Source organism: Microchirus variegatus (genome assembly GCF_963457635.1).
Source record: "Microchirus variegatus genome assembly, chromosome: 8".
In the NCBI taxonomy this organism is placed as follows: Eukaryota; Metazoa; Chordata; class Actinopteri; order Pleuronectiformes; family Soleidae; genus Microchirus; species Microchirus variegatus.
The window spans coordinates 30,697,339-30,710,444 of NC_139809.1; the positions used below are offsets into that span (position 1 = coordinate 30,697,339).

The 13,106-nt window shown below is 45.0% G+C and overlaps 2 protein-coding genes across 2 annotated transcripts; both read left to right on the forward strand.

The window, feature by feature from the left end:
- Nucleotides 1-3,491: 3,491 nt before the first annotated feature.
- On the forward strand, nt 3,492-8,690 carry LOC310931216 (NACHT, LRR and PYD domains-containing protein 12-like; the record flags this gene model as incomplete). The annotated part of the gene is made up of 4 exons (XM_083894327.1): nt 3,492-3,565; nt 4,122-4,295; nt 4,855-5,028; nt 8,578-8,690. The coding sequence occupies 4 exons, from the start codon at nt 3,492-3,494 to the stop codon at nt 8,597-8,599; spliced, it is 444 nt and encodes a 147-aa protein (XP_083750453.1). The 3' UTR covers nt 8,600-8,690.
- Nucleotides 8,691-9,822: 1,132 nt separating this feature from the next.
- On the forward strand, nt 9,823-12,457 carry ciao2a (cytosolic iron-sulfur assembly component 2A). Its single transcript, XM_083893529.1, has 5 exons — nt 9,823-9,976; nt 10,470-10,634; nt 11,777-11,826; nt 11,947-11,992; nt 12,128-12,457. The coding sequence occupies exons 1-5, from the start codon at nt 9,949-9,951 to the stop codon at nt 12,226-12,228; spliced, it is 390 nt and encodes a 129-aa protein (XP_083749655.1). The 5' UTR covers nt 9,823-9,948; the 3' UTR covers nt 12,229-12,457.
- The last annotated feature ends 649 nt before the right edge of the window (nt 12,458-13,106 follow it).

A 13,106-nucleotide genomic window follows, 5' to 3' on the forward strand; every position in this document is an offset into this window, starting at 1 on the left:
ACCTCCACCTCCACCTCCACCTGACCTCAACCTCCACCTGACCTCCACCTGACCTCAACCCCCACCTCCACCTCCACCTTACCTCCACCTCCACCTGACCTCCACCTCCACCTGACCTCAACCTCCACCTCCACCTGACCACCTCCACCTCCACCTGACCTCAACCCCCACCTCCACCTCCACCTTACCTCCACCTCCACCTGACCTCCACCTCCACCTGACCTCAACCTCCACCTCCACCTGACCACCTCCACCTCCACCTGACCTCAACCTCCACCTGACCTCCACCTCCGCCCCCACCTGACTTCCACGTCTGCTCCCACCTGTCCTCCACCTTCACCCCCACCTCTGCCCCCACCTGTCCTCCACCCCCACCTGACTTCCACCTCCACCTCCACCTCCACCTGACCTCAACCCCCACCTCCACCTCCACCTTACCTCCACCTCCACCTGACCTCCACCTCCACCTGACCTCAACCTCCACCTGACCACCTCCACCACCAACTGACCTCCACCTCCACCTGACCTCCACCTCCACCTCCGCCTGACCTCCACCTCCACCTCCGCCTGACCTCCACCTCCAACTGACCTCCACCTGACCTCCACCTCCACCGCCAACTGACCTCCACCTCCACCTGACCTCAACCTCCACCTCCACCTCCACCTGTCCTCCACCTTCACCCCCACCTCTGCCCCCACCTGTCCTCCACCCCCACCTGACCTCCACCTCTACCTCCACCTCCACCTCCACCCCCACCCCCACCTGACCTCCACCTCCACCTGACTTCCACCTCCACCCGACCTCCGCCCCCACCTGACTTCCACGTCTGCCCCCACCTGTCCTCCACCTTCACCTCCACCTCTGCCCCCACCTGACCTCCACCATCACCTCCACCTGATCTCTACCTTCAACCCCACCTGACCTCCACCTCCGCCTCCACCTGACCTCCAACTCTGCCCCCACCTGACCTCCACTTCCGCCCCCACCTGATCTCCACCTCCACCCCACCTGACCTCCACCTGACCTCCACCTGACCTCCACCCCCGCCCCCACCTGACCAGACTTCACGCTCAGTGTATATGTGTATATATACATACATATGTATAAAATCTAAAATAACGTCTAAAATAATGCTATCGCTGCCTTGATCTTTTAGCTGAGGATTCTGAGGACTCGCAAGGCTGGTTTTTCACTGACAGACAGTAGGGGGCAGCAGAGGCATACTTTTGTTTTGGTTTTGGTTGTTTTCTTGTTTCTGTCATATGTGAAGCACTTTGTTTTGACAGATATAAAGAGCAGGACTTTTAAATATGTTTGTATTTATCTGTGGTTGGTAGCAGATGGTGACATTAATAGCAAATGTCTTTTTAAAAAAAAGGTTAAATGGTGCTTAAGCTTTAAAAAAAAAAAAACTCTCATTGAATTTACTGCAGGATGTGCTGCCACCTGCTGGCTCACGTTTGATATAGCAGAAAGCTTCGTGTTTTTCTACCTACTGCTGAAATAAACTAAAATACTGAAATAATCAGGAAGTCCTACTGGAGACTTGCATTGTTGATGTTTTCTGTTTTTAATAATCAAATCAATCATTTGGTCCATAAAATTGGAGTATTTAAAAAAGAAATAAAACAGCAGCTTTACTTGTTTGTAAATTTAAACTTTCAGAACAAACTAATTATATTCATTTTGGAGAATAGAAATACACTAGAGGGCGCTGCAGGACCACAAGAGGAGTGTACCCGCGATTATAAAAAATATGACACATAAAAAAGGTAATTAACCATATTTTCACCTCTTAGTATTATAATCATAGATATTATTATTACTATTATTGTTATTATTATTATTATTAGAATAATCATAGATATTATTATTATTATTATTATTATAACCATATGTATTATTATTATAGCCTCTTTGATTTATCCATGGCTTGTTCACATAACCGAGAGGCATCATGGGAATGACACCGCTGCGCGTGCTCTATGGACAGCTCAACCCGGAAATAAACCCGGAAGCGCCACCGCCGGTCGAACATGAGACAGCAGTTTTTAGAGAGAACAGCAGCAAATAGTCCAAAGTAAGTACATTAATTTAGTGTTTAACATTAAAACAATGACGAATGTTTAAATTACACGTGATGTTACATATTCTATGTGTGTTTAAACCGTTTAGTTGTAAAGTAGGATCGTCATTTCGATCAAGAAAAGCCCATGACGCACTTGCTAAAACCAGTGCTATAGCAAGCCGTTTTAACATATAATAGCTAGACTGGATGTGTATTACATATATCTGTAATTAACTTCTTCCTAAGTCAAAAAAAGGAACATTTCAAATATCCACAATGACATTCTTCCTAGGACAAATGAAATAGTTTTTCATTTTGGATATCTGAAATGAAAATGATGACTAGTAACACTTGGATTGAAGATATCTGTAATGGGAGTTTCTCCTAGTAAGAATTCTAGGGCAGATATCCAGAATGTAATTGTGAATATCTGAAATTGAAAGCCCAAAACACACGAATGGCAAAAGTGACGTCATTTGGCTCCTTCTACTTTCGAAGAGAAAAACTTTTCATGTTTTTCACACTTTTTTTGTTAAGTTAAAGGCATAAATAAAAGTGTTTTTTGTATTTTGTCCGTCACATCCAATTGAAAAACCTCCCCCAAAAGCCATGAAAGTAATGTGCACATGAAGAAGTTCACATGTGGAGTCTTCTCCATCTTTAGATCCATGTACATAGACATAAACGACATAAAATTGTACATAAAATGTAATTTCAAAGTCGTTTTTATACACTTTAGAGGTTGGGTATCAACTTGCGACAAACTGTATATATAATATATGTGTTAAAAAATGTGATTTTTATCATCATTTTAAGGATTTTGCGGCTCCAGATTAATTTTATTTGGGTGGAGAGGGGACAAAAATGGCTCTTTTTATTCTAAAGGTTGCAGACCCCTGTCCTAGTAAGAATGACATTGTGGATATGTGAAATGTTGTTTTTTGAGAAGTCTGCTGAAGTTCCCTTAAGACACAGAGTAGAACTTTCCAGCAGGTGAAACTGTATGTGTTAGATATTATGATTAAGTCCATGGAGCATGTGCAGTTCGTAATCAAAGCACAGTCTTCATCAAAGCTTTGTTTTGTTACAGTTTGTCATCAAAGCTTTGTTTTATATGTTGAACCTCTATTTTCCTTTCTTTTAACTCTAACTGATCGTCAGAACCTGTGCGCTTTGTTGCTTTATAACCTATGAGTTAGTGTCTATTAAGTAGTGTGTGGAATTCAACTTTTGGTAAAGACACTCGAGTTGTCCGCCGCACTTGTTCTGGTCGCTCCTTCCAGAGGGGAAATTATCGAGCTGAAGAGAGAAGCCAGTAAAAATCTGGACACAGAGTCGTTGAGTGACGTTAGCTCGTTAATAACCATCAGCTGTGAAGTCGCTGTTGATCGGGTCTGTGTCTCTGGACCGGGTCGTACCAACATGTTTAACATGAGTCCAGGTCCCAGGTGTGTTCCACCTCACACTCAGACTGTGGACATGATGGACACCTCACTGTGACTCCATGAAAGATGTTTCATGTCAAACACACAACATGAAAATGTCAACATGTGATATTTTTCTATAATCACAGACTGGATTATTGTGAACTCTCAGAGACTCAGTGTGAAGTCGTGGTCTCTGCTCTGAACACATGATCAAACACTGACTGTTTTCAACCAGTAACTTCTCATCTTTTATTCTTTATTCAGGTTTAGTGACTGCAGTTTGTTAGAGATCAGCTGTTCTTCTCTGGTCTCAGTTCTGAAGTCAAACTCCTCTCACCTGAGAGAACTGGACCTGAGTAACAACTCTCTGAAGGATTCAGACGTGAAGCTGCTGTGTTCTGGACTGGAGAGTCCACATTGTAGACTGGAGTCTGAAGTGAGTTCACTGACTGAAGCTGCTGTTGTTTTTTTAAACTTTCATTTCATTAACATTAAACTCATTTGATTCTCTCGCTCACACACACACACACACACACACACACACACACACACACACACACACACACACACACACACACACACACACAGTCGTTGTCTAAAGTCTCATATTTTATTCTTTATTCAGGTTGATAAACTGCGGTTTGTCAGAGATCAGCTGTTCTTCTCTGGCCTCAGTTCTGAAGTCAAACTCCTCTCACCTGAGAGAACTGAACCTGAGTCACAACTATCTGGAGGATTCAAAAGTGAAGCTGCTGTGTTCTGGACTGGAGAGTCCACATTGTAGACTGGAGACTCTGAGGTGAGTTCACTGACTGAAGCTGCTGTTGTTTTTTTAAAACTTTATTAACATTAAACTCGTCTTGGGCTGAGCAAAAAAACACTAGATATGAATCAAAACCAGGAGAAGAAGAAAGTCTCTGGCGAGGATCCGTGTCTCTCGTGGAGCAGGAGACGTGGTGACCTGGAGACGAGCGTGGTAAGTATCCAAGAAGCAAAAGGTTCAAGCGTAGAGTGACGAGACTTGCGACTTCACCAACTGGTGGAGAACAACGATCTGACGCTGGTGACCGGGCGCAGGTGGAGATGATCACCAGTGTCTTCAGAGAAAGTAGGTTAGCCACGCCTCCTGCAGAGAGAGAGAGAGAGCGAGAGAGCACACGGAGCAGCAGGGGAAAAACGAACCATAATAATAACAGAAAATGTGGTGAAAGTGGAATCGTGTCAGACCTCATAATAAGGAACAACAACGCTTCTAGAACTTCTAGATCCTGTCAACAACACACACACACACACACACACACACACACACACACACACACAGTCGTTGTCTAAAGTCTCATCTTTTATTCTTTATTCAGGTTGAATGACTGCAGTTTGTCAGAGATCAGCTGTTCTTCTCTGGCCTCAGTTCTGAAGTCAAACTCCTCTCACCTGAGAGAACTGAACCTGAGTAACAACTTTCTGAAGGATTCAGACGTGAAGCCTCTGTTTGATCTTGTGCAGAGTCCAGACTACAGACTGGAGACTGTGAGGTCAGTAGAGTCCAGACTGAAGACTGTGAGGTCAGTAGAGCCCAGACTACAGACTGTGAGGTCAGTAGAGTCCAGACTGAAGACTGTGAGGTCAGTAGAGCCCAGACTACAGACTGCGCGGTCAGTAGAGTCCAGACTACAGACTGTGAGGTCAGTAGAGTCCAGACTACAGACTGTGCGGTCAGTAGAGTCCAGACTACAGACTGGAGACTGTGAGGTCAGTAGAGTCCAGACTACAGACTGAGGTCAGTAGAGTCCAAACTTAAGACTGAAGACTGTGAGGTCAGTACAGTCCAGACTACAGACTGTGCGGTCAGTAGAGTCCAGACTGGAGACTGTGAGGTCAGTAGAGTCCAGACTACAGACTGGAGACTGTGAGGTCAGTAGAGTCCAGACTACAGACTGAGGTCAGTAGAGTCCAGACTACAGACTGGAGACTGTGAGGTCAGTAGAGTCCAGACTGAAGACTGTGAGGTCAGTAGAGCCCAGACTACAGACTGTGAGGTCAGTAGAGTCCAGACTGAAGACTGTGAGGTCAGTAGAGCCCAGACTACAGACTGCGCGGTCAGTAGAGTCCAGACTACAGACTGTGAGGTCAGTAGAGTCCAGACTACAGACTGTGCGGTCAGTAGAGTCCAGACTACAGACTGGAGACTGTGAGGTCAGTAGAGTCCAGACTACAGACTGAGGTCAGTAGAGTCCAAACTTAAGACTGAAGACTGTGAGGTCAGTACAGTCCAGACTACAGACTGTGCGGTCAGTAGAGTCCAGACTGGAGACTGTGAGGTCAGTAGAGTCCAGACTACAGACTGGAGACTGTGAGGTCAGTAGAGTCCAGACTACAGACTGAGGTCAGTAGAGTCCAGACTACAGACTGGAGACTGTGAGGTCAGTAGAGTCCAGACTACAGACTGAGGTCAGTAGAGTCCAGACTACAGACTGTGAGGTCAGTAGAGTCCAGACTACAGACTGAGGTCAGTAGAGTCCAGACTACAGACTGGAGACTGTGAGGTCAGTAGAGTCCAGACTACAGACTGAGGTCAGTAGAGTCCAGACTACAGACTGTGAGGTCAGTAGAGTCCAGACTGAAGACTGTGAGGTCAGTAGAGCCCAGACTACAGACTGGAGACTGTGAGGTCAGTAGAGTCCAGACTACAGACTGAGGTCAGTAGAGTCCAAACTTTAGACTGAAGACTGTGAGGTCAGTACAGTCCAGACTACAGACTGTGCGGTCAGTAGAGTCCACACTACAGACTGGAGACTGTGAGGTCAGTAGAGTCCAGACTACAGACTGTGCGGTCAGTAGAGTCCAGACTACAGACTGTGAGGTCAGTAGAGTCCACACTACAGACTGGAGACTGTGAGGTCAGTAGAGTCCAGACTACAGACTGAGGTCAGTAGAGTCCAGACTGAAGACTGTGAGGTCAGTAGAGTCCAGACTAAAGACTGAAGACTGTGAGATCAGTAGAGTCCAGACTACAGACTGTGAGGTCAGTTGAGTCCAGACTACAGACTGTGCGGTCAGTAGAGTCCAGATTACAGACTGTGAGGTCAGTAGAGTCCAGACTACAGACTGAAGATTGTGAGGTCAGTAGAGTCCAGACTACAGACTGAAGACTGTGAGGCCAGTAGAGTCCAGACTACAGACTGTGAGGTCAGTAGAGTTATAGTCAGTGTTGTACTTAATCACAGTCAGAGCAAAGATCATGATTGGACACAAAGACACAGAGAGACAACAGTCGGCCATTCAGACGAGCTGCTGATGATCATGTGACCACAGACTAGAGCTGAGCGCCTCACACACACCACAATAGACGTAATGCATCCCCTAACCCTTAACTCTAACCTTAACCGTCCCAAACTAAATGTCTCGACTCGACACAGTTTGGTTGGTTTTCCATGACTATAGCTCCTCCTCAAATGATGAGTCATCATATCACAGCTGCGTGAAACTGTGGTGACGTGGTTTTGGTCCACGATGGTCAATGTTGTCCGTGTCTTTGTGCTTCTTCCAAAGATGTTGAAACCTCAGTCTGCTCTGAAGTCTTTGCTGATGTCGCTGAACGACCTTGTGTCTTGTTGCTCTTCTCAGTCTCGCCATAGTGTTTGACCTGTGACATGAAAACGTTTTCCACAACCTCACCTTGGTAGAAGAGTCTGGCTGTTGCTCATCCTCTACCTGTTCAGTCTTATTGGTGAATCAAACACCTGACTCTAATCCTACAGAAGAAGTGATGCTGGTCTGAAGGCAGGGGGCGCTCACACCAACTATTGTAGACGTTTGTTTCCTCACAGTTACTTTATGATGACGTCATAATAATAATAATAATAATAATAATAATAATGCATTATATTTAAGGCGCCTTTCAAGACACTCAAGGTCGCCGTACAACAACAAAATAAATAAAAAAATAACAAAAAGGTAAGAGCAACGGGTAGAGAGTTGGAGAGTTAGAGGGAGTAGGCCTGTTAAAAAAAAAAAAGTGGGTTTTCAGATGGGATTTGAAGATGGCGAATGAGACAATGTTCCTGATGCCGGGGGGAGGGCGTTCCAGGGGCGGGGGGCAGATCGGCTGAAGGCTCTGCCCCCATGGTTGTCAGACGGGCAGGAGTCGCAATGAGGCTGATAGATGAGCCAGATCAGTTTGACAGACGAGATCTATCGCGAGACCTCCTCCTCTTTCGGTGAGACGGGGCTGGAGTAAACAAGCCCAGGTGGTGTAGCTTCATTGAGCTGAGAGAAATCATTAAGTTGTTGCCACGTCTCAGTTAGACATAAAAAGTCATACTTGTGGTCGAGGAGCAGGTCATGGAGCAGACGTCCTTTGCTTGTGAGAGAACAGATGTTAATTAAACCTACTTTGATGTTGGATAAGCTAACGTTAGCCGCCGCTCTGGGAATGCGAGCTAACACACTGTGGTCCACTTTGCGGGTAGAGATTCACGGTCGACGGCGTTTCGTGGACCAAATGGAGTTTATGGCAGTGGAGTCATCAATGTGGAAGCTTCGTCGGGAACCACGGTGAATGTATTTCCGATATGGCAGGCGAGCGATGTCCGGATAGAAGCGCAGCATCGGCAGTAGGATGAAACCGAAGCTGGAGGAGCTCAGCAACTGTGTATTGGAGTAGGGCTGATGATGGATTTAGTAAGATGGACATAATAGTCAAGGAGAACAAGCCTCACAGGCAGGTAAATCCGCATGATGAGTGAGTGAGAGGCACCAGGAGATAACGGTCGGGAGGAGTAAGAGCGCCACGAACAGGTAAAAGACGTCCATAAAGATAAACACACACGGTGCTGACAAGAGATCGTTTGCAGAGTCAGGACGAAAAAAGTTCAGATAACAGTTAAGATCGGAAAGGGGGGGAAAGGGGGAGCCGGAGAGCAGCGACAGCCAACCGCACCAGCGTACGCTCATGTCAACAATGAGTGAATGTAAAAGTAAAGTGATGAACATGAAGCAGCTCTGAACTGGACTGAAGTCTCTGCTGCTTCACTGACTCACTGCTGTGACTCTGACTCTTCTCTGTCGTCTTCTCTCAACAGGCTTGTGAAGATGGGTTGGTGAAGATGATCTTCATCCTGAGTCCTGCTCTGTGACGCAGCTTCAGCAGATCAGGGACAAACATCATGTGAAGGACAAAGGTTTTTCTGTGACATCACTTTGAACATGGTCGGCTCGGTCCTGTCGTCCTGAACCTGTGAACATTTCACACGTTCACAATTTCACGTGGGTGTGTGTGTGTGTGGGGGGGGGGGGCTCTGTCTTCACAGAAGTCTTCAATCCGTGTATCAGTTGTTTTGTTTTCAAAATAAAACACAAACAGATGCATAATTACTTGTTCGTTTCAAATGTACGATATTGTGCTCAAATGAAAAATAACGAGCGTTTCTGGTTTCGTCCGGTTTTGTTTTTTCCCTCTAACGTGAGTTACGTGACCTGAATGTTGCGTCATCCTGAAGTGACCTGTCACAGGCCAGCTTCACACGGGACAAACGATAAAAACGGTCTGCAAATCAACACAAATGGACATTTTAACTCTTGAGACCAGAAGACGTGGTCACGGAGACTGATATTCACAGGTTTGAACTTCAGTAACAGTGAAACGACTGCGGTGAAGTGAAGTTAATAAATATGTGCAAAGAAATGTACAAGACAGACGATAAAAACTATAGCTCCACTATATTCAGGACTTTTTTACTCATGTTTTATTGGCAGAACTATTTTAATGGAATCACTATAATATGTCGCATTGCTTTGACATTTTTTTTTTCAGGACGTTTTGATCGCTTTCGACGGGACTTTATTTTGAAAACCGGAAATAGGACCGCTTGGTTTGTGTAGAATTGACGTAAAGCAGAGAATACCGGCGCACTTCACATTTAGGCAGTGACACATCACTGTTAAACACAACAAAAGGACGGAAAACATGATCCTTCTTTAAACACACTTATAATGTGTAACATCACGTAATAATAATAATAATGATATGTAATTCAAGCATTCATCATTGTTTTAACGTCAAAATAAATATTAATGTACTTCCACTTCGACTCTGTGTTGTCGTTTGGTCTGAAAAATGCTGTCTCATGTTCAACTAATGCTACTTCCGGGTTTATTTCCGGGTTGCGCGGCCCAAAGAGCCATGGCTGGGATTGGTTTGAGGCGAAGCACGCGGATCTGTAGAACATCTGCCGGGTCAGTGCTGACGTCACATGAACGGCTGTCACATGACGCAGATTTGCGGAAGTGGTTCGGGTTCGTTAAGTGTCTGTTTCCCCCCCCCCCCCCCGTCGAAGAGTCGCCGCGGGTTCGCGGTGAAGATGGCGCTTTCTAAAGCCTGGAAGTAGCGCTTTTCTACGGTTTTGCGGTTTTCTGGACTCGTGAGTTCGCGGGATGAGCCGAAGGTGAAGAAGATGGAGGAAAAAGCGTTAGAGGTTTACGGTGAGTAAGTTTGGAACATCACGCTGAAAAAAAAACACAAAAACCACGCCGTCACGTTAAATATCGCGCGATAACAACCGAGAAAACGGCGTCCGGCGACTTAAGGCAAGATTAACGCGAACGTGACGTTTGTCGAAGGTTCTCTGTGTCGTGACGTCACGTGCCGAAGCGAAGACGATGTCACGACTGTACGTGCGGTTTATGGAAGTCGCTGCGACAACAACGTTATTACGGAAGACTTCGTTAAATTGACGGTTTTGTGAGTGGGGTTTGGTTGTAGACAGTTAATCAGTTACTTCCTGTATGGGATTTTGGTCCAACACTTTGTTTTCTGAAATTTAAATGATTAAAATAGTATTTGTTATCATAATTTGTTGATGTATTGCTATAAAAAGGTTAATAAGGGTTTAAAAAAAAGTAAAATACATGACTTTTTATATGAAGTTTATAAAATCTAAAAATACAATGATTTGTTGTTGTCGTCCTCCGTCAGATGTAATCCGATCGATCCGTGACCCGGAGAAGCCCAACACCCTGGAGGAGCTGGAGGTGGTGACGGAGAACTGTGTGGAGGTCCAGGAGCTCGGAGAAGACGAGTACCTGATCGTTATCAAGTTCTCCCCGACAGTCCCTCACTGTTCCCTGGCCACGCTGATCGGTGAGTCCCTCTCATGGTTTTACTGACATGGATTGTGTGGTTTGAGTGGGTTACACTGTTATCTCCTCATGTGGAGCTGCTGCTGCTGCTGGACCTGACAGTTTGACCACACACACACACACACACACACACACACACACACACACACACACACACACACACACACACACACAGAACGACACATGGAGACATTAAAGTGTCTTTTTTCAGATTTATCTGACGTGACTCCCCGATTGTTAAAATCAGTCTATCAAGTTACGTTAAACTTTAAAAACAGAGGCGCACATACGCAGTACACAGGTACGCTAACGTTATTTGTAGAGCTGCTCTTTTCCTTTAATAAACAGGCCGCTCCAGTTCCACTGTAGGCTAACGCTAACGGCGCTAAAGCACCTAACGGACACTAAAGGAGCTGATGGGCGCTAAAGGAGCTAACGGACAGTAAAGGAGGTAAAGGGCGCTAGAGGAGCTAACGGACACTAAAGGAGCTAACGGACGCTAAAGGAGCTAAGGGGCGCTAAAGGAGCTAAGGGGCACTAAAGGAGCTAAGGGGCACTAAAAGAACTAACGGACGCCAAAGGAGCTAACGGCATCAAAGGAGCTAACAGGCATCAAAGGAGCTAACGGCATCAAAGGAGCTAAAGGGCATCTAAGGAGCTAACGGGCATCAAAGGAGCTAACGGGTACCAAAGGCGCTAACGGGCACCAAAGGCGATAACGGGCGACAAAGGCGCTAACGGGCGCCAAAGGCACTAACGGGCGCTAAAGGAGCTAATGGAGCTAAAGGAGCTAATGGGTGCTAAAGGAGCTAACGGACGCTAAAGGAGCTTATGGGGACTATAGGAGCTAATGGCGCTAATGGGTTCTAAAGGAGCGAATGGGCGCTAAAGGAGCTAACAGGCGTTAAAGGAGCTAACAGGCGTTAAAGGAGCTAACAGGCGCTAAAGGAGCTAACGCAGCTTATGGAGCTAACTGGTAAACGGTGCCTGGACTCCAGTGTCGCAGCGCGTAAATGTGACGTCACGCGTGTCTTTTTTTCGGTCAGTCGTCATGGAAATGCTAATCTTCATTTTTTTTTTAAATCAATGTTATTATCGTGGGTGAAACTCGCGTTAACCAGTCCCTCATATCTGTGTTCACAGGTCTGTGTTTACAGGTGAAGCTGCAGAGGTGTTTGCCTTTTAAACACAAGGTCAGTCGCTCCCTGCTTTGTTGTTGTCGTTGTTGTTGTTGTTGTTGTTGTTGTTCTCTGGACTTTGGTGCACACACACACACACCAATACAGTTCACCGCTTTCTCCGTCTCTTCTCAGCTGGAAATTTACATTTCTGAAGGAACCCATTCAACCGAGGAAGACAGTAAGTGTTTTTTCTCTTTATTTATATATGTAATCCCCAAATCTACTTGTAATCCCTAAATCCTATTTATAGGAAATATTGGAAATCTAAGTTCCAAAGTGCCTGAATCCAACGACTTTGTCTTTGTGTCTCCAGTCAACAAACAGATCAACGATAAGGAGCGAGTGGCTGCTGCCATGGAGAACCCTAATCTGAGAGAGATCGTGGAGCAGTGCGTTACCGAGCCTGACGACTGACGACTGACAACTGACGCCGACTGACGCCGGTTGACGACGGTTGACGCCGCAGCAGCGCTGGTGTCTCAGTGTGTGTTTCACGGTGTTTCCTGACGTCCTGCGGTGACCTGATCCGTCTTAACAGATTTGAACTCTCACGAGAAGCTGCTTTTGTCGCGTAAAAAGTTTTTCTAATTCACTGAAAGAAGATATTTTTTATTTTACCTAATGTTTTAATAAATAACTGTGATTTTCCCTAAAACGTGTGTTTTTATCATTATTATTATTATTATTATTATTAGTATTATTATTATTATTATTAGTAGTAGTAGTAGTAGTAGTATTATAGATGTTGTGAGAGAATATAAGATTATCTTTAACTTTAACTGTTTGTTTACATGTAATGACCCGTGTTCACCTGTCGGGGTCGCTCTCGGTCTGAAGTGAAGACAACAGGAGTGAAAGTGATGTGGAGTTTTGCTGCAGAGCAGCAGAAGAAGAAGAAGAAGTGAAACTCAGTCTGTGAGGAAAAAGTCTTCAACTCGTCGAGAGGCTGGAGCAGAAATGAGCTGATTTCTAAGGAGCCAGTGAATAACAATGGTAGATTTTTTTGGGATTATAAGAGGATTTTGGAATTATAAGTAGATTTTGGGACTATAAGTAGACTTTGGAATTATAAATAGATTTTTGGTTTAGTTGGGCATTATAAGTAGATTTTGGGATTATAAAAAGAATTTGGGGTTATAAATAGATTTTGGAATTATAAGTAGGTTTTGGGATTATAAAAATAGTTTGGGATTATAAAAATATTTTGGGATTATAAATAGATTTTGGGATTACAAAAATTCTGGGATAACAAATAGATAGCGATTTACAAATAGATACATCGTGCTCTCATT

Bases quoted from the DNA above. Each gene is read 5' to 3' on its own strand.
- ciao2a (XM_083893529.1), top strand. From the start codon at position 9,949: ATGGAGGAAAAAGCGTTAGAGGTTTACG. The intron at 9,977-10,469 runs GTGAGTAAGTTT...GTCCTCCGTCAG, and splicing joins AAAAGCGTTAGAGGTTTACG to ATGTAATCCGATCGATCCGT. The intron at 11,827-11,946 runs GTCAGTCGCTCC...GTCTCTTCTCAG, and splicing joins GTTTGCCTTTTAAACACAAG to CTGGAAATTTACATTTCTGA.